Source organism: Strongylocentrotus purpuratus, unplaced genomic scaffold (assembly GCF_000002235.5).
Source record: "Strongylocentrotus purpuratus isolate Spur 01 unplaced genomic scaffold, Spur_5.0 spur5_scaffold_19, whole genome shotgun sequence".
NCBI classification, from domain to species: domain Eukaryota; kingdom Metazoa; phylum Echinodermata; class Echinoidea; order Camarodonta; family Strongylocentrotidae; genus Strongylocentrotus; species Strongylocentrotus purpuratus.
In genome coordinates, this window is record NW_022145604.1 from 21,897,816 (window position 1) to 21,918,966 (window position 21,151).

The window sequence follows — 21,151 nt, forward strand, 5'->3', positions numbered from 1 at the left end:
CAATTCTCAATATTATATAACCAGTTACAGGTGTATAATAGATGAACATCTTAAATAAACCTAACTCATTGATAGTATGCTTAAAATAGTTTGACCAGCAGTCTAATGAAAATCCATGTTATACTTGTATACATACATGTATCAAAATCAATTATTCAATACCACAGATTAGCATGATAGAGTGAACTCACCTTTAATATGCACAGTTTGTCATTCATCACACACTTAAACTGTGCAGATATATTGCCACCGGGTCCAGAAGTTTGACCCCATTTCTCTAAAATATCAACAGTTTGACTGGACTCTGACTCTCCTCCATCAGTCAATTGGGTTGAATACTGCCCTCTGGAGTCCAAATGCTTATCGTTCTCATTCATGGCCTGCAGGACCCTTTTTATGTTCTCAGTTCTGTTTGGGGAGGCAACCTTCGTGGCAGTGCTAGCAGTGTTCCCGCTGTGGAAAGCCACTTTGGGGTAACTGGAGTTCAGAGAGCGCCAGCACTCCCTGGTGAAGGTCATGCTCAATGTCGGCTGCTTGACCGATGTCCTTTCCGTCTGGGCACTCTCCTTGTCACCCGACAATTTTTTTGAGGAAGCTCCATAGTCGGAACCACTTCCGTAATCGTAAGAGGATGATTCTGATGATGGCGACAGCGATGATGAACTGGTTGATCGCTCTGAAGGACTCCTGATACTCAAGTATTCATTTCCACTTTCAGGTTTGAGGTCAGAATTCCTAGATGGAGTGCTTGGTCTGTTTCTCCCGTCAATCGTATAATCCTGAGGACCTCTGTTCTCCCCTGAGTCAATGACATAGTCGTCTCTTCTACCTGGTAACACTGGAAGTGCATTTAGTCTTTGATTATCATTCAGCAGTTTTAAACACAACTGTTCTAAATTTCCACTCCCCAAATTTGAGTCCAACTTTTTGGCTAGAGCCTGGACCAGGTCAGAATCTGATGATGTCTGCAACGATTCCTCAGAGCTGGAGTCCGCAGCAAGAGCAGCATCCAGTGCCAACTCTAATCGATTCATTCTCTCCCCCATCATCTGATTCTGCTCTTTCAAGCTCAGTTTATCCTCTAACAATTTCTCAATGACAGAATGCAGCTGCCTGACTTCTGAATTTTGATCTCCACCAGAAGCGTCCATGATATCCCTCTCAACATTCTGCAGATTGTTTTTTCCAAGAGTTCTTTGTCCGTACCCTACTGCAGCGGAACCTGAATCTTGCAACAGTCTTTGACGCTGCGATCCTTGGTCATTGGAGTGATCAGAAATCGTGAAGCATCCCTGAGAGTTTTTCTGGTGATCCCTGTGGCCACTCAGAATGTCAGGACTCCACTGCACATGGTTATCAGGTCCACTGTGGCCATTATTCGCCGTTGCACTACCTGCAGTTGATAAAATTCCTGGATGTCGTATATGTTCATCTCCGAGCCTCCTGGACGATCCCATTTGCTGATGGTAAACATCCCTCACCTCAGGATTCCTCCTGGGTGTTTCAGGACTCAATCGATGGGTAACATCTACATTTTGCAAAGATTCATTATAACCGGTACTGATATCTCTCCTAATCGAATGCTCATGATGTGGCAGCTGCCTTGTAGGCTGTCTATTTGTTTTGTAACTGAAGCCATTTCCGGACGACTCTTGAAACCTCAATTGACCATCTCTTTGCACCGGAAACCCATGATATTGCCCCACAGGAGCGCCCTCTGAATGTTGCCTAGGCAACGGAGGACTCCATCTCCTGTCTTGTTTCAGATCCCTTGAGAAGTAAGCCTCACCAACATGTTTGCAAGGACCCTGCCCTCTACACTCTCTTTGCATCTCAGGGTTCGAACCACGACGCATGGGTCTTGAGCTGTCAATGAGATGATGATGGGGACTTTTTTTGTGAGGAACACTGTGTTGATTAGATGGTGGAGACATTCTGCCAACTTTGTCCAACTGTTGAGCCGAGTAACATCTGGTTACTTCTACGTCTCTCCTATTAAAGAAATAGAACAAATGGTGTTATGTTTAAGAAATTTGTCAGGTTTGCAGGCATCTGTAAATCTTAATAGTAAATAAATATCTCTTTTACATGCATGATAAGGAATACATAAAATAAGAAAGATTCACAAATAGTGACATAGTAAGGCAATCATGTTAGTATTTCACATAATTTACACATATGACTATCCTTCCTTTTTTCATCTGAAATTGATTAACCTCTGGACAAGACCATTGTCTAATTGTTGTGATACCAAAAGGACCACTTTTCACTAGTCAAATCAAGAGATTTTTAAATGCTTGAATGAAATAAATGGATAGAATTCATATGTAGTATGGGACGCATAGCATAGAATTGTTAACATGCAACATCAATAAAAGCCACAGCTTCTTGTTGTATTATACCCTCTTTTACAAATGCTAGACGAAAAAACACTTCAAAAACATTAGTATTCTTCTTCTTCTTCTTTAAGTGCCATATCCTGAGGCATTGGTCACCATGGAGTGCCACAATATTCTATGAAGTAATTCATTCTTCCCGAGATCAATTCCAATTCCAGAAATCCCACTCTCCACAAAAGCCTCCTTCTACCTCTACTCCTCCTCCTCTCCATTATTCCAGTCATGTTAATATACCCTTCCTTTTTACTCAGATATTTCAAAACTGACCACCCCTTTTTTCAGCCCAGAACCTTAAATCAGTCCCTCAAAGATAGACATGTTCTTTACCCGATTGCCATGACATGGTGCAAGGGGGGCTTTGACAGCTTCCGCTGAAGACTGTTCCACTCCTCATCGTTGTCAAAGAACGGGGAATCATCACTCTCACTGGCCACTCTCGGCTCTCTCCAGCTGGCTTCAACAGGACCGTCGGTTTGATAGGCCGATGGGAGGGATGAACTCCGACAAACAGCTAGGACACAAAAATGACATCATCATCATCATCATCATCATCATCATCATCTTTATTAATTTGGCATCACCTGTGCCTTGGAAGTGAAAGAAAACTTGGTGACTTCTTTGTCAATCTTTGTTCAGAATATTAAATTAATAAATGAGTACAGGTATGAGACACTATTTTACTGTGGAGCGGAATGGGCATACAAAATTTCACCATCCTAAAAAACATTTTTAGGACGGCACTTTCTCTTTCATATGCAAGTTATGTGCAAAATGTTAACAGGCTCGAAATCACTGTTTTTCCATACCAATGGGCAATTTTTCAACTTTCAAACATAAAACCTGTCAATATATAGTCATTTCAGATATATATCTTTTTACTAGAACAATGTACATGTAGCAATGGAAGAGAAATACTCTTTTTACCAATCTGAAGAAGAAAATGTGATCAATTTTGCCCGGAAGTTATTCCTGTCTGAATGGGAAAATAGGTTAATATCTACCTTAGATATCAAATATATTTCATTTCATTCCATTTATTTATTTAAGCACGGAGGCCTACCTCAGCCCGCGGACTGTTCTTCCGTAGGGCCGTGCATATACATAAAAACATAAAATATAAAAATAACATATATACAACATATTTCATCATAATAATGATAACATAAATATATACAAAGCAAATATAACATATGATTATACAGTTTCTATATGGAGATGAATGACAATTTTCTCAAATTTTAAGAGACATCTATTTTCTCAGTCTACAAATACTGCAGACTTCAAATGTATGACAAGTCTCCAGCATTGATCAAACAGAAAAATATACATTTAGATTTGTTACTAGTAAAACAGAGCATGTACATGTACTATTAAACATGTCTGTCTACACATGGAGCTTACTACTATGGCTAGGCTTCTGTGCCAGGATCCTGATCCAACATAACACAACCTACTGCTTTACCTTTGTGACTAGTCTCTTGTGCCAGGAGGTTGAAGATGGACTCGTGTCCAGCGGCGTCTGCCCCTTGCTGGGCCGTCTTGCCGGTGTTATTGAGGAAAGTTTTGCTGGCTCCAAACTCAAGCAGCAGCCTGCAGAGATGACTAGAGCCCCGGTACGCTGCGAGGTGCAGCGCGGTGTCTCCATTCTGGCTCTGGGCGTTGACATCTGCCCCCCTGCAGGAAAAATGGAATAGTCCAAGACATTCAGTGAGGTATAGTCAAACCTGTATAGAAAGACCGCCTGTCTATCTAGACCACATTTTCTGTGTCCCTTGAATAATGTTTCTCATTGAAACATAAACTGTCAAAGAACCACTATACACAAAGACTGATTTTCTTGTCTCCCTTGAGTGGTCTCTATAAATGGGTTTCACTTTCTATGCAGAGCCATTTAACTTGGGGTATTTTTTGACAGGCTATTGTACATTTGACCATGAACAAACAAACAATAGATGCCCTTTCCAGGATAGAAATATGGAATGATCTAGAAAGATAAAACTTCAGTCGGATTAATTGAGAGGAATATCGATGACAATGGATAAATTAAATCACACCTTCCCAAAGAAAACTGTGTGCCACGACAGTACATGCAAAAACCTTCCTGTAATCGATAAAGTCCATCACCGCATGAACATTTTTGGTAAGCCAGAAAACAATAATTATCAAGAGTTTTTTTCGTGGTTTGCTAATTCCTTTAATAGGCTCAAGATGAACCCTTCATGCACTATTTATGCATTCTAAATAACCTTTAACTATTTTTTTTTTTTTTTCACTGAACCTGAAAATAAACAAATGTTTCCCAAAGTTTTTTTTTTTTTTTCTTTAAAAAAAATTAAAAATTCCTTTACAAGGCTCATCATGACCCCTAGATGCACTGTTACTGGTATGCATTTGACATTTCCTAATGTACTAAATATATCCTTACAATTCAATGATGAGAATACAACACATATTCTTGGTAAAAGAGCTTTTATATCAATCGCTGAATCGGTTTAAATAGTTTTTCTTAATATTGCACACTGTCAGGAACCAGTAAGGAGGGTAGGACGTGGTAAATCACTTCCTAAATCTGTTTAAATAGGGTTTTGTTAATATTGCATACTGTCAGGGACAATGTCGTAAGACATTTCCTGAATCTGTTTAAATACTTTTTAAAAAAAATATTGCACACTGTCAATATCATCAAGGTGAGGAAGCGGTAAGACACATCCTGGGGGGTGTTTCACAAAGATCCTAAGTTGAACTTATCTCTAAGTTGGACTTAAAAAATTATGGAAAGCCGTTAGCATCTTTTAAATATTTTGTAAAATTTATTTTGAAAGGCATAACATGCTAGTTCAAATCATTCATATTTTCTATCATCATGGGAGATTTCATTTTCTTTATGTGGAATTTATGAAAAGTCTGAAATACTGGAGTTTTTGCTTGTCAATATATTTGATTTTAAGGCTACAAATGGCTTTCCATAATTTTTAAGTCCAACTTAGAGTTAAGTTCAACTTAAAATCTTTGTGAAACACTCCCCAGGTCGGAAAGTTCAACATTTGATTTAGTTTTTAGTAGTAGAAGTAGTAGCTCTACACAGAGCAAATTTATTTTTCATTTCTTTTCACATAATAGACAATACTAAACGTAATGATATAATAGAAATGAGCATTGAAATATCTTTGACATTGTTTTTTAGTCATTGTAATGCAAAATGATTTAATTACAGGAAATGAAAAAAACTAACCTACTTGAAAGCAAAGCTTGTTAGATGTAGGTTCACACAATCATAATTATACTTTATACATTTATAATTTAATTTTGAAAAAAATTACGGAATCAAAAAAACATGACAGACAATAAAAAACAAACAATTAAACGAGACAACAAAAAAAAATCAGAAACATTAGCAGAATGACAATGACAGGATGATGATGATAAATGAAGAAAATAAGAATGAGAGAGTAAAAAACAGAAAAGGTGGAAAACAGATAAATAAATTAGTGCCAATTACACCCAAGCCCCAAATTATTCATCCAAAGGTCTTGGGCTTTTAGATGAAGGATCTATATCCAATCAAAAAGGTATTCCATTTTTTAAATACCATTCTTTGTAGTATAAATACATGGTAGTGCTCAATATTCACAGGAGCCCCGGACCGGGATACTTGGGTGCCCAAAATCTTCCTCTAGATCCCTAAAATTTCTAAATTTTGCAAAGGTACAGAACATATGTAGGGTGTTTGCATACCGATTTCTAAAAATTATTTCTGGACCCCCTGTGAGAAAAAAATGAGTGTGAGAGCCCCATGGTCTAAAGTGTGATTGTCCTTTCTTGCAGCAATCAAAACTAAAAAATAGAAATCGGGCAAAATAGTTTTAATGCCCTTCCGCAGGGCACAAAATGATACCTGCGAAGGAAGGAGATGGTGCCTTACCGGGCTAACAGTAGCTTCGTCGTTGTGAGATGTTTCCTGTCCACTGCGGCCAGGAGAGGGGTCATTCCATACTTGACCGGTATCTCTATATTCGCTCCATTGTCCAGCAGCAGTGCCACAATCTCATCATGTCCACTGTAACACAAGAGAATTCATAATAACAATAGTTAAACATATTTGTATAGTGCATAACACATAGGCATGATTGCATGTCTCTATGCGCTTTACAGAACAGACTACAGAAGGAGTGGAAATGGAGCGCTGGGTTCATAGTTGTGAGACCTTACGAAGTGCTGAATAAATATTTGTTTTAATTAGTCCATGATCAAAGCTTACATAGATTTGAAACATTTGTAACCTCATCTTATGTGGAGCTTTTGCAATCATTCATTTCCCTTTTTTTGTATCTTTCTTTCTTTTTGCCTTCTACTATTTTCCTCCATTTTTTCCTCTCTTTTATTTTTCCCCCCCCCCCAAAATCTATACTTTCTTAGCTACACATTTTGTCTATCTATTGATTTTCTAAGCATACTTTGTTCATGTTATATTGTAAAACAGCATCTGAGGAACTAACACTTCAACAGGCTCTGCTTCTAGTTAGTTCCTCTTTTCTCTTGCTTTTTTTCCCTATCATATTTGTCTTTTCGTTGCATATTTTTGTAATATAATTATTCATTGTATTATGTTTTGCATGAGAAATAAAATCAATTGAATCAGTACGCATATTCACAATGACTTTGCATTCCACTATCTCCTTTTCTACCGGCTGTATGTTTATATAGATGTATATCAAGTTACTATGACAGCGATAAGAAAGCATAAGGTTCATGTAAAGGTGATTGATAAATATTTTGTGAGCTTTGGCATTCTTTTCAATTTCTAGAGATCAGTTCCCCTTAAGATTTTTTTCATAGTTTGTGGAACTTAAAATAAAGACTTTTTGGCTGGAATGCAGCCTTCTTTCTGGTTCATACTGTATTAACAATAATCCTTAAAGGTCCCTGACACCAGAAAACAGATATAGGAGATAAGGCAATTTTTTCAGGTATTGCCCCCAAAGATATGGAAGATATGGAATTCCTTATCCCTTGAATGAAAGAATTGCAAATCTCTGGCAACTTTCAAAATTTTTCTTAAAAAGCATCTTTTTTACTTTCTTTGTATTTTTTCTTTCTTTTCAGCATTCAATTTTTAAAATTGAAGTATCTTCACTGCTGTTAATGTGCTATGCACATCTTGAAAGGGTGCTTTATAAAACACTAAAGCCTTGTTTCCTACATGGCACAGTAAACCCCTTTTTCAAATGCCACAGGAAGATGAATATTTCTTTGTCTAAATAATGAAAGGCAAGTGGAGGTAAAAACAAATCTAGAAACAAATCTAGAAACAAATCTAGAAATAAATCTGAGAAGCAAAATGAATATCTTAAGATAAATCTTTATCCAATTATAAATTTAATACACAAGCAAAATAAGCATTCAATCTATTCTTAAACTGAATGGGCTTATTGGAGATTTGCTATCATTGAGGTCTTTTTATGAGCTTAAATATTTTTCTTTCTAGTCTCTAAATTCAGACCTTTTATGAGCTTTCTTTAGCTGATCTCTCTCGCTATATTTATATTTCTTTCACCATACTTACATCTTTCAATAATAATATCAATAATTGATTGTTCATTTGTATAACCACTCAACATATAATGCTAGAATCTCATTTATAATGATAATAATAGCTTTCATTTATAATGAACCTAATACTTTGTTTCTAGGTGCAGTACATATTATTACCCCGGTCATCGAATTCAGGCTTACCTGCACACAATGTATGCACATTCTCCACTCCTTGGAGAGCATTCCGGCCATTTGCCATTTTACAAGCTTCACTTGCTTATCCAACCACATTATCTTTTGCATCCTACTGGGTGGAGAGTTGCCAATGTAGATTAATGTCTTGCCAAAGGACATTAGTGCCGTGACGGGACTTGAACCCTGTACCATGCGATCTGCATTTGGGTGGCTTATCCACTAGACCACAACACCTTAACAAATTATACATACAACTTTCAATCACATTCTATATAAACAAAGTGACCTTTGACCTACCCATTTGCAGCCCAGAAGAGTGGTGTTCCTTTCCTCTCGCTATCCCTGCAGTTGATGTCAGTCCGTCCTGCACACAGGATCCGACGGACCTGGGTTAGGTTACCAGTCTTAGCGGCCTCTATCAAGGTTGCCATAGCTACCAGCTGACATGGGCGATCAATGAAATATTTGTTCTCACTTCATACCCTTTATAGGTGGCACAACCTCCATTCTGTAAAAAAACAAAGTAGAAAACAAATTAAAGGTGATGCAAAGTTTCAGGAATTTTGAAAATTGGATTGATAGTAATTCTTTAAAATGTTGATATATTTGGATGCCCCTGTGGATGTATTATAAGAACTAGAAAATTCAGCCCCTAAAATACTTTCGCTTTCGAGAAATTGAATAATAAAAAATTTACAGGTGCTCCCGGTAAATTTCAAATATTTCTAATAGCGCCTAAGGCCATTCCATGCTAGCTGCGATCATGAAAATCTCAGAATATGCAGTTCTGATACATAATTTCCAAACGGGAATAGCAAATCGGTTGATTGTAGTCAAGAAACATTGTTTTTCTTTTTTTTTAAATCAAGAATGAAAGGTGGACTGGTTAAAATTGGGGGCTTTGTCAAATACTTTTCGGTGAAAGCTTTAATAGTTCACATTCTAATGTGAAACATAAATTGAGAAAAATCATTTTTTCATCTACCCTAAAATATTACAAAATTTGGTAACAGTATGAATCATTTAGTTGTTAACGGTACATATTTCCTGGTGGGACGAAGAGTGATTGAAATAAAAGTCAAATTTGCCATTGTACACATACTACATAATGATAATTTAAAACATTTTTGTTCTGTTTGCCTCTGATGAGGTGTTTTTTCAATTTTCAACAATAATCATAATTTCACAAACAATTAGGTAAAGCAATGGGACATCAATAAAACAAATAATATTTGTTTAGATATAATTAAACAAATTTGCAGGAAAGTTCATATTTTGTACTTTCAAATGTTCATTTATTTTTAGACTGTGAGTCATTTCTCTTTTCAATAAATATATCGAATTCAAATCCCTATATCATACCCATAATTATTATGAAAAATAATAATTTTTACAAATAAACCAAAAAGACCAAAATGCAATTGTCAATAATTAAAAACATACTTCAAGCAATCAAATAAACCCATGCTAAAAAGGAGTGAACATCACCTTTTACCATATATGGTCATGTTTTTTTGAGCGCACATCTCCCCCCTTTTACCATCAAAGAGATAATGAAATTTCAGCAATGCAAATTGCCTTATAAGGAATACTTGTTTGGTTGTCAAGCTAACAAAAGCACATGCTTTTGAGCAGATCTCTATTAATAACTTATTGATACAATAAACTGTTGAACTATAAAGCAAATAATCTAAGCCACTATTTGCCTGGGGCTTATTCTCCTTCTCTAGCTAGGTCCACACGAAAGTCTGTACAAAAATGCTATATATTGAATTTGAATGGGTTTATTAAAAAAATTAACATGAAATGGAGCTCAAAGTCGATACTGTAAAAAATAAAACAATGGCAACATCACACAGCAATATCATAAAAATATTTAGAAAAATGTTTCCAAAATGCGGATAAGTAGCCACCTAACAATCAAGTATTTGGTATGTGGTTTTAAATTTCAAGGTTATCTCATAGTTAATGCACCCTGAAAATGCACCGTAGTATAAAAAACCTTCAGTTTAATCTTCAAAGTTATAAACAATGAGCAAATCTTGAGGTTGACATGATTACTAGGAGCTAGCTGCAAGAGGTCCCAGCTCAAAGTTTTTGAGAATGCAGTTAAATTCAAGGTTTCCCCGGCCTGCAATAAGAATGACTGCTTGCCAAGCTGGAAGTTCAAACCTGTAAATGTTCCTTGTTTTGGTGTTATCGGTACGTGTAAACCTGTGTGAATAGTAAGTTATCGTTTAAAAATTTACGGTTGTGCTAACTTTAATAAAGTTAAACTGCGATAGCCTCGTGCGAACATAGCATTGTTATGGAATGTACTAGCCATGGAGACCTACATTCAAAATAAAGAAACTTTGAATCAAGAAGCAAACGTCACTGATTTAAAATGACTACTTCCTCAATTTAGTCTTTGTTCAGACTCTCTGATGCATCTCAAACTGAGCTAGATTACAAACATAATGTCGTCTTGCAACATTAATCATGAATAAGGTCTGGAGAGAAACCCCAGGTTCTTTAATTTCAAAGGTCATAACGTTATTTCTTTTCTTTTTACATAACTTGTGCGTGCAGTACATTGATCAAAATAAGTCAATGACTTGAATCAGTGATGGTAGGATCCACAAATTGATGTTCATTGAATTTGAATTTTTGTATTATTTGTTATGAAGTAAAGGAACAACATGATGAGGTCTAATAATCAAAATGCAAAGAAAAGGTTGAGATTTGCCTTAATATGAATGAGAAATCTAAGAAGTCCTGACAAATTATTTGATACATGTGAAAGGCAAATCTAACAAACTTATTTGCCTGCAAAAGCCCTGACAAATAACTTGATGTAAATTTCCATTACATAAAACGCAAACTTTTATTTGCTTGACCATTGAAGCGGAATCTGAAAAGTCCTGACAAATTATTTGATACATGTGAAAGGCAAATCTAACTAACTTATTTGCCTCAAAAGCCCTGACAAATAACTTGATGTAAATTTCCATTACATAAAACGCAAACTTGTATTTGCTTGACCATTGCAGCGGAATCTGAAAAGTCCTGACAAATTATTTGATACATGTGAAAGGCAAATCTAACTAACTTATTTGCCTGAAAAGCCCTGACAAATAACTTGATGTAAATTTCCATTACATAAAACGCAAACTTTTATTTGCTTGACCATTGAAGCGGAATCTGAAAAGTCCTGACAAATTATTTGATACATGTGAAAGGCAAATCTAACTAACTTATTTGCCTCAAAAGCCCTGACAAATAACTTGATGTAAATTTCCGTTACATAAAACGCAAACTTTTATTTGCTTGACCATTGAAGCGGAATCTGAAAAGTCCTGACAAATTATTTGATACATGTGAAAGGCAAATCTAACTAACTTATTTGCCTGAAAAGCCCTGACAAATAACTTGATGTAAATTTCCGTTACATAAAACGCAAACTTTTATTTGCTTGACCATTGAAGCGGAATCTGAAAAGTCCTGACAAATTATTTGATACATGTGAAAGGCAAATCTAACTAACTTATTTGCCTCAAAAGCCCTGACAAATAACTTGATGTAAATTTCCGTTACATAAAACGCAAACTTTTATTTGCTTGACCATTGAAGCGGAATCTGAAAAGTCCTGACAAATTATTTGATACATGTGAAAGGCAAATCTAATTAACTTATTTGCCTGAAAAGCCCTGACAAATAACTTGATGTAAATTTCCGTTACATAAAACGCAAACTTTTATTTGCTTGACCATTGAAGCGGAATCTGAAAAGTCCTGACAAATTATTTGATACATGTGAAAGGCAAATCTAACTAACTTATTTGCCTGAAAAAAGCCCTGACAAAAAACTTGATGTAAATTTCCATTACATAAAACGCAAACTTTTATTTGCTTGACCATTGCAGACGAATCTGAAAAGTCCTGACAAATTATTTGATACATGTGAAAGGCAAATCTAACAAACTTATTTGCCTGAAAAGCCCTGACAAATAACTTGATGTAAATTTCCATTACATAAAACGCAAAATTATTTGATAATGCAAATTTAAGTTCACACAAACTTACCGGTACAGGTACATTAGTCTGAGCTGGAAGATTGAATGATAGGCAATAGCTATTATGTGCATGGAGGAGATCAATGCATGGGCCGTCCACAATCAAAACGTCCATAGATTTGAAACGTTTGTGACCCGGCCTATTTCGACTATCTTCTTTTCTACGAGCTGTATGTTTATAAACATGTATATCAAGTTACTTTAATAGTGATAAGAAAGCAGAAGGGTCAGGTAAAGGTGATTAATAATATTTTGAGAGCTTTGGCATATTCTTTTCTAATTTCTAGACAGGTTCAGACAAAAGAAAGTCTGTTAAGTTTTAGGTTGTGATTTAAAACTGAAGAATTGACGATATCTTGTTGTTAGGGACCATACTGATGCACTTTTTGTAACAAAACTTTTAGTTAACTCAAAGTTACAAACCTTCTATTGAAAGTAATTTATTTTTAGATTGGACTTGCCCTTTAAGGTTAACGCGATAACTACGAGCAGCGGGATTCCTCACTCGAAGTTATGTGCTGTGAGGATGTTATTAACTTCAAGGTTACACTTATAGTATAAATGAATGCTTTTCCCTGGTTAACTTAGAATAACTATTGTTTCGGTCCAGTGTGAACCCTCATCTTTGTTATTGGTTCGTTGTTTACAATTTTGAGGTTTGTAAACTTAAAGTTGAAACAATAGATCTGTTTAAACATATACCTTCTGAGTAGAATAGAAGAATATCATAACAGCAATATCACAAGTAAAGCATTGCTCTTGAAATGCTCCTGTATGACTAGAAATAGTTAAAAACTTTTGACAACATTTTGATGCCACATTGCAGCGTAGTCCCCTGTACCCATATACACAGTATCTGTGTGCAGTGATTTTCACTCCAGATGCAATTTTCTGCAAGACTGAGTAAATTTTGTATCATTAATAAAATAATAATTAGACCAATTTATATAGCACAGCTACTCCATCAATATACTCTACTGCATTGCGACGAAAACAGAACTCCTACTTTACAGACACACAATAAATTTAATGAGGTGATTCCATATTTGCCACTCCCAGTTACTTTAAAATTATTCCTTTCACAATATGTTTTCATGATCAAAATAGTCAGCTAATGTGAGTCATTGTTATACATTTATGGCCATTTATGATGGGGGAAGAAGGTGCAAAGTACCGGTTTCAAAATCGGAAATATTAGCAGTATATAAATATTTGAATTACATTTTAAACATGCAAATATTAACACTGAGAATCAATTTAAATCTAGTAATTGATGGACTAAGGTCAACAACAAAAATGAGGAAGTTTGTTTAAGGGGGTCAGATTCCTATTGAAGAGCAAATAAAAAGCAGTTTACAACTAGCTAGGACATGTAATATCCTTCTTCTTATTCTTCAAGCAGTTCAATTTGTTTTCTTCTGCTTGCAACTAGCTAGGATATGTGTTTAGCCTTCTTCTTTTTCGAGCAGTTCTATTTGTTTTCTTCTTCTTACTACTACTTTTAAGGTAATGTAGAATACTTGTCTCACAATAAAGTGAACTGTCTAAAAGTTACATGGATTCTGAATGGGTAATATGTTTTAAATAGGAACACTGTATTTTGAGATGTACAACCATACAAATTTGTATAGCAAATCACATATTACATGATTGAAAAGACTTTTGAAAAATCAACTAAACAGCAATCAGAATACCCACAATACTGCCTTAATTAGAAGGGTCATGTCTGAATTACACAATATGTCATTGTCATCATTCTCATTTCAAAGTGATCGATGCACAAGGATTTTATTGCAATTGACATGGGTTGATTTTGGGGATGTCTTTGCAATGGTCTCAGAACACATTTATAAGAGTCTACATTACAGGTGATATTCGAAAATGTTGTAAACTATTTCCATTCGGATTAATTTGAGTCCCATTTAATTCTGCCAATGCTGTAGGGGTTTTAGAGCGGGTGACGGTATGTTCTATTGATGAGGCCAAGGGTGAAGATTTAGCAATTTGTTGCACCCATTTTGGGGCCCCCCAAAACTACCAGGATCCAGGCCCGCGGCCCTGCGTATCATATATTTTGTGCATTCAATGCTTCTCAAGCATTGTGCTTGTTGGGATTCCCCAAACCTAAAGTGAGGAAAAAAATAATAAACTGGCTTTACACTTATTGTACAAGTATAAACCCCATTTAGCGCACACGTATGCATGTATGGTTTAATAACACAATTCTTAACAAGTTAACAGTATGTGTTATAATAAACTGACTTTCCACTTATTGTACAAGTATAAGTCCCCATTTAGCACACACGTACCTAGATAGTACGGGGAGGGGGAAGAAAGACAAAGTGATAGAGGGAGGGAGGGAGGGAGGGAGGGAGGGAGAGAGAGAGAGGGGGTGGGAAGAAAGACAAGGTAAAATAGAGAGAGAGAGAGAGAGAGAGAGAGAGAGAAAGAGAGAGAGAGAGAGAGAGAGGGAGAGAGAGGGAGAGAGGAAGAGAGGGGGAGGGGGAAGAATGAGAAAGTAAAATAGAGAGAGAGAGAGAGAGAGAGAGAGAGAAATAGAGGGGGGGGGGGGAGAAAGACGAAGTAAAATAGAGAGAGAGAGAGAGGGTGCATGGAGGGGGAAGAAAGACAAAGTAAAATAGAAAGAGAGAGAGAGAGAGAGAGAAGGAAAAGTAAAGTTACTGAGAAAGTATAGATACTTAACAAGCTTCACTCCAACAATCAACAAAGATAAACAAAAACTTTCATATGGACAATTACAAAGCTGAGACATACAACATGCTTTACAAAATCTGTCCATTTTAAATCTTGGAGAAGAAGAATTCTAAACCTGTTGCATTTTCAATAAGAGCTGTGCCCTGGTATAATAATAATAATAATATAACTTATATCGCGCCAAATCCACTCTGTGGAGTGCTCAAGGCGTGTGTAAACAGGAAAAACTATCAAGACTTGAAAAGGAATGTTTTGAGATGAGTTTTGAAATAATAAAATAACAATAAAAATGCTGCTTATAAATAAAGCCCTTTCCACTGAAGTCTCATGGAGTCTCTATTTGTATACTACAAGTCATCCCTGACCACTTCCCAATGGCTTTCAAAGAAAGAATCCTGTTAACTTTACATTCCTCTAAACCCCATAGAATAAAGCAAACTCTGCTTCTTTCATTTTCAACCATTTCAGGAATCAGGATACACACTTCAGTCATTACAATTGCCTATTTACATTTCCCACAATAAAATATATCTATTTTAGAAATATCTGTATGAGCATAAACACATACTTTCACTTAAAACAGAGAAGTGATTTAATCCAAAAGGTGAAAACTTTAAGAAACAGATCTTTGAAGTGTTTATTTCAGAAATATGTTTTTGTACATAAACATATCTTTCACTTACAAAGGATAAGTAATGATATTGATTTAAAAAGGGGAACCTAACAAAAGAAATAGTTCTAGAATATTTATTTCAGAAATATATGTATATGACTGGGGTAATAGTATATTTGAAAGCACTTAGAGACATTTGTATTAAGCGCTATATAAAAGCAAAATATTATTATTATTATTACAAAGATAAGTGATTATAATTCAAACTAATTACTTAAAATTGATCTAAAATATTCATTTCAAAATATGAGCCCATGCAGTAGTACATGACCACATTTTCAGTGTTAAAGTGTAACATCAGTCATGTGCTCTACATACATTCTGACACAGCTTGTGCTCAACTTTTATTTTGGTTGCAAGTTTTTAGTTTGGCGAGAGGACGGCTAGGTAAAAAAAAAAAAAAAATGAATAGATTAGTAAAGTAATCTATCAGCTCATTTTGGGGGTTCATGGCTGTATAATGTGGGCTCTTAAACTTATGCACAGCCGGTCATGCAACCGATTATTTGCGTTCTGGTTGATTCTGTGGGCAGACGTTGTGATGAGCAAGCGGCGCCAAATGAAACCATGCAGGTACATATCATAAACAAAGAGAAAGGTCAATCACAAAGAGAAAGGTCATTCATAAAGAGGAAAGGTCATTCATAAAGTAGGCTGAATTCAACCAAAACTTTTATAAACCCAACATATTCTGTTTTCCAATCATATTCTAAAGTATACCGGTAAAGATATCAAAGTAAAGTCTTTAACAAAAAAATGCTGACCATACATCAATATTGCTATTTAAAAATAAAAATACTAGAAATGTTAGCAATCATAAAATGTATATTTCTTAAATTTGAAGAAGTGATATTCATGAAAAAGCATTTTCTGAAGAAAAAAAAACTATAAAATCCATATACAAAATTCAATGAAAATTAAATGCGAGCTGGTTAAAAAAGATATCTCTCTTAAAATTAAAGAAGTTCTCTTTAAAGTTTAAGATGAATACTTTTTATACCTGTCTGTGTTGTTCACTATTGTATATTTAATAATAATAATAATAATAACACTCAGTTTTTATATAGCGCTTATTAGAATCACTAAGCGCTTCCAAACTTGGAGATTATTTAATGTATCTATAAGTTTTTTTTTATTACTTGTAAACATGATCCGTTTGGGTCCCTGGACCTTTGAATCATTTACATCTATATGTGTTATTAAACCAAAATAAATAAATAAATAAAATACTTTTTTTTATTTACATGAAATCCGGCAAACTGTTCATGCTCATCAATATTGTCTCTTCTTTGTAGTTACGAATTTGTTAATTTAATAACTCATTGTTCCTAAGTATCATTTTGAGGGGTCCACAATTGTACAAGCATTGCTTTTTAGTGGACCCCTCTGTTTCCAAAATTTATTCCTAAATTGTTGTAAATGTTTATGATTGATTTGTAATGTTTTGTTGGAAACATAAATAAATTGAAATTGAAATTGAATTGAACTTACAAATTCATCTGTTTTGAGCCACTAGTGCATTAATCCTCTGTAAAATTATATAAATGAAGCCCATCTGGATCCAAACAGACGGTTAGAAATTTGATGACAGAACTAACTATCACTGATATTCTTTCACGATCCCAGTAACAAATGAGGAAAAAAGCAAAGAAAAAACAAATTTACACAAACTGACCAAAAGCGAAAATCAAGAATTCTTATTGAATTAGAACAACATTTTCGGCAGCATAGAATTACATTTTCAGGAGCAGAAAATGCACGAACATCTGTCAGTTTGAGATATTTGTGTGAATTTCAGCCGTTCCCCCTTTTTCATTTTCTCCCCGCAGCCATTATCTTATTACATATCCAGGGACGGTGGATGTTATTGGGTAGCTCAAAAGGGGCTTTCCCTGCTCAGACCCATTTGGAATCTGCAGCAGAAGGGGAAAAATAAGACAGAGGATTGAACTTTGCTGGCTGTTTACTTGGAGCACATAGAATGGTTGGGTAGTTTTAAGGTTCAGACTGTTTTCATTTCCTCTTTCTCTCTTTTTTTTTCTTTCTTTCTTTCTTTCTATTTCTGTATATATCTCTCTCTCTCTCTCTCTTCCAATCCCCTTTATCTCTCTCTCTCTCCCACTTTCTATATTATCTGTCTTCCTTTTCCTCTTCCTATCTTTTTCTTGTTTAATGTTTATTTCTGCTCTCTCCCTCTCTCTCTCTCTCTCTCTCTCTCTCTTTTCCCCTCTATCTCTCCTTTCCCATAAAACAAAGAGAATTTAGTCAACATACAAAATCCCACAAAATAAAAAAGGATCACTGATAAAACCAACCACTTGTTTACTGAGTACATACGATGTGTTTTGAACTTTGGATTTTTCTATCTATGGTGCAATTTTTTTATATTTTTTGTTAAATTCGTAACCTCAAGCAAAACAACTCTTTGAAAATAGCAATAAGGTCAATCTTTCCTTTCATCAATTTGATAAAAGGAGTAACATAAAACAAAAATAGGACAAGGTCATGGCGTTCTAATAAAGAACAGGAATTTCAGTCAAGAGAACCCCGCTATCTAACAGAAAAGCAAAGCTAACCTCAGACATAATGATTATTTGATCTTACAGGGTAAACCTGTAGAAAACCAAGATGAATATTTCCAGGGTATTTGAAAATACATTTGTGTTTGTTACAGAGCATAAGCTCGGAGCTAGAAAGGTATTGGCTCAAATTCCAGGGCATTTAAAATACAACTAATGCCTTTATGGTGGTCGATTAGAGAACTGGATGTTATTTAGAAATCTAGTGTTATTATTGTTTTGTTGCCGTTGTCATTGTTGTTGGTGCTGTAGTAATAATAATAATAACAATAAAAATGATAATGATAATGATAATACAATGTCAAAGATATTTCAATGCTCATTTGTGTTATATCATTACGTTTATTATTGTCTGTCATTTTTATATTATTTGAAAAGAAATGAAAAATAAATTTGCTCTGTATATAGCAACTACTAAAAGAAATAAAAAATAATAGTAATAATTCAAATGATTATTATTATTAATTATCAACAATTATTATTGATGACATGATGGTCAGATAAGAATGGGACCCAAATTATGTTTCATCAAGCATTCTTTTAAAATGATGCTCAAAACATGCGTTTCCCTATAAGATATTGCATCATATACAAAGTCAGATAACAACAAAATGATATACCCATACAATAAATGGTGGACGTCCGTTCCGCCGCCACGTAGGATCTATTATCGATTGTCGTCTTGAAATGTTAATTATGTGGCCGAAGAACATGTAGTTACTATCCTACATCTACTGTATAGGTTGCTAGCAATCGACATGCGCCTTGAAACACAATCATGACACATGCATTCATTACTGTCAGGAGCTTATGTGTACAATGTAATTCCAAACCTTTGTTGACCAACTGCACCTTGCATTGAGGATTTGCATAAAATGTATCGACAGGTTGTAAGACGATTGGTCCTACATGATTTCCTACATTACGGAATGACTGTTAGTTCAACCCGGAATCAACACTACATTGTATGCCTTCATAGCCATCCCTAAGCCTAAGCTCTACAAAATTACCCATTTCTGGTCTTCATCGGTTCCTTGAAAACCCTTTTAACACTGGTGCAGATTAATCTTCTCTGGAAACAGTTGAATAATCTTGAAGCCTTTGGCAAAGCTATCCCATGATAATTACATGTACATATGGCACAAGGTAGATTATTTCTGTGGCATATCTATATTACTAATACGCAAAATCGCCGCGGGGGGTCCAAACGGGTACAAAACGGTTCCTCAAAAACGTCTTTCCCCGACCCCGCCCGCCTCCGCCGTGGCGCGGGGAGGGCGGCACAATTCCACGAGGTCTGTCTCCCGTAACCCGCGTGCCACGTCGACCCCGCGATCGACGTCCATGCCGTTAAACGCGGTTCGGGGTGCCGGGGAGGACGGGCGGACGAGAGCACGGCGGGCGTCGTGGATTGCGAGGAGGCGACGAACCCGCGAGAGCGAGTCGGCAAGGCGTGCACCCGCCCTCTGTCTAATTATCAAAGAGAGACGAAGAGACACACGATGGACGAGAATCCACTCGCGTCAACGGGTGTAGCAAGTCTAATTGAAAAAGCTGCGGCGTATCCCGAGTAAGACCTCTTGCTATAGGGTTCGCTTTGTAGCATGTAAGAGAAATACACATCAACAGACGACTCACCCGGGTGAGGGGTTGTAGCAAATATGTACGCTCAACGGGTTGAGCTTACCCGTGCTATGCGTCTTTCTATAGGATATGCTTTGTAGGCCAGGCGGACCTGCTGTGTGTACGAACGTACGTGTATAATGTTTGCGATGATTCTACGCTCACCGTCACACGCACAGCTCAGTCGGTTCGACTCTGATTATATGATGATTGCCGTGATTTGTATATAGTTTACGTGAATAGAGGTATGCAAGCAGGGTTACTTTGGTATTAATCTGTCCATGTTTACTGAATTTCGAAAATCATTCTTCAAAGTAAAGTTTTCACAAGAAATTCATCGTATCGTAACTGACAGTTCAGTTGCAAGCTAGCTGCCGTGAGGCACGGGCAGTGCAGTGCGCCACTGCTGCCGAGCACTGTCGGAACTGTGACTGTGTGTGAGGTGAGCTGAGCTGAGCTGACAACATTTTGAAATTGCTCTTATTGCCCCTATTTCAATATAGTTTCGTGACTAAAGAGGTATGAAACCTGAGCTTAGATTGTGATTATTCTGTCCATGTATAGTTGTATGCTGAATTTCGATAATCATTTTTCAAAGTAAAGTTTCCACAGTGTATTGCCACCGCAGCTGAGCGCTGCTGTCGGAGCTGAGTGTGTGAGCATGGAGTAGCGGTGACCGGAGTAGCCAGGCCTGTCCGTGGTGTGAGGAGAGTCTAAACAACACTTTGAAATTGCTATTATTGCCCCGATTTCAATATAGTTTCGTGAATAGATGTATGAAACCTGGGCTTAGATTGTGATTATTCTGGCCATGTATAGTTGTATACTGAATTTCGATAATCATTTTTCAAAGTAAAGTTTTCACAAGCAAAGTAAAGTTTTCACAAGAAAATCAGACGGTCGTCATGGTCGTTTAAAAACATGATAATACTTTTAGTATGATACAGTTCTTGCATCAAATCAATTTTTAAAGTATGGGGGGGGTCAGGTAACTCAAAGCGATTTGAGTGCAGGCGTGGTGTCCACGGGTACAAAGGGCTGAACCCCCGAAAGCTCGGGGGTTTTGGGCATTTAATTACGGTCAGATGAGCATATTTTTAATACCTTATTTGTGACACTGGCAGGTCGATCACTAATTGGCGTAGCGTCCATAGTAGAGTTGCGTACCAACTACGCTGAGCTGAGAGTACGCTGGCCTACGTTACCATACCCTGAGGAACGCAAAAAAAGTACGCAAGATGGACGCAAACCATTTAATATGTTTAACAAAAAGTAGCCCCCCCCCCCCAATTTTCCCAAAATTTGATATAGATCGAGTCCCCGAAAAAAAAATCTTTCACTGGATTCTACGCTCACAGTCCCACACACAGTCGAGTCAATT

At 36.2% G+C, this 21,151-nt stretch overlaps 1 protein-coding gene across 1 annotated transcript in view; it reads right to left on the reverse strand.

The window, feature by feature from the left end:
• The window catches only part of LOC593232, a 40,849-nt gene that overhangs the window by 5,480 nt on the left and 14,218 nt on the right, over nucleotides 1-21,151 (reverse strand). Inside the window, exons 3-7 of the mRNA XM_792718.5 lie at nucleotides 8,424-8,634; nucleotides 6,322-6,456; nucleotides 3,862-4,073; nucleotides 2,727-2,910; nucleotides 192-1,992 (exon numbers count right to left, since the gene is read on the reverse strand). Coding sequence (XP_797811.4) covers nucleotides 192-1,992; nucleotides 2,727-2,910; nucleotides 3,862-4,073; nucleotides 6,322-6,456; nucleotides 8,424-8,557 — 2,466 coding nt within the window. The 5' untranslated portion in view covers nucleotides 8,558-8,634. The remainder of the gene's footprint in view (nucleotides 1-191; nucleotides 1,993-2,726; nucleotides 2,911-3,861; nucleotides 4,074-6,321; nucleotides 6,457-8,423; nucleotides 8,635-21,151) is intronic.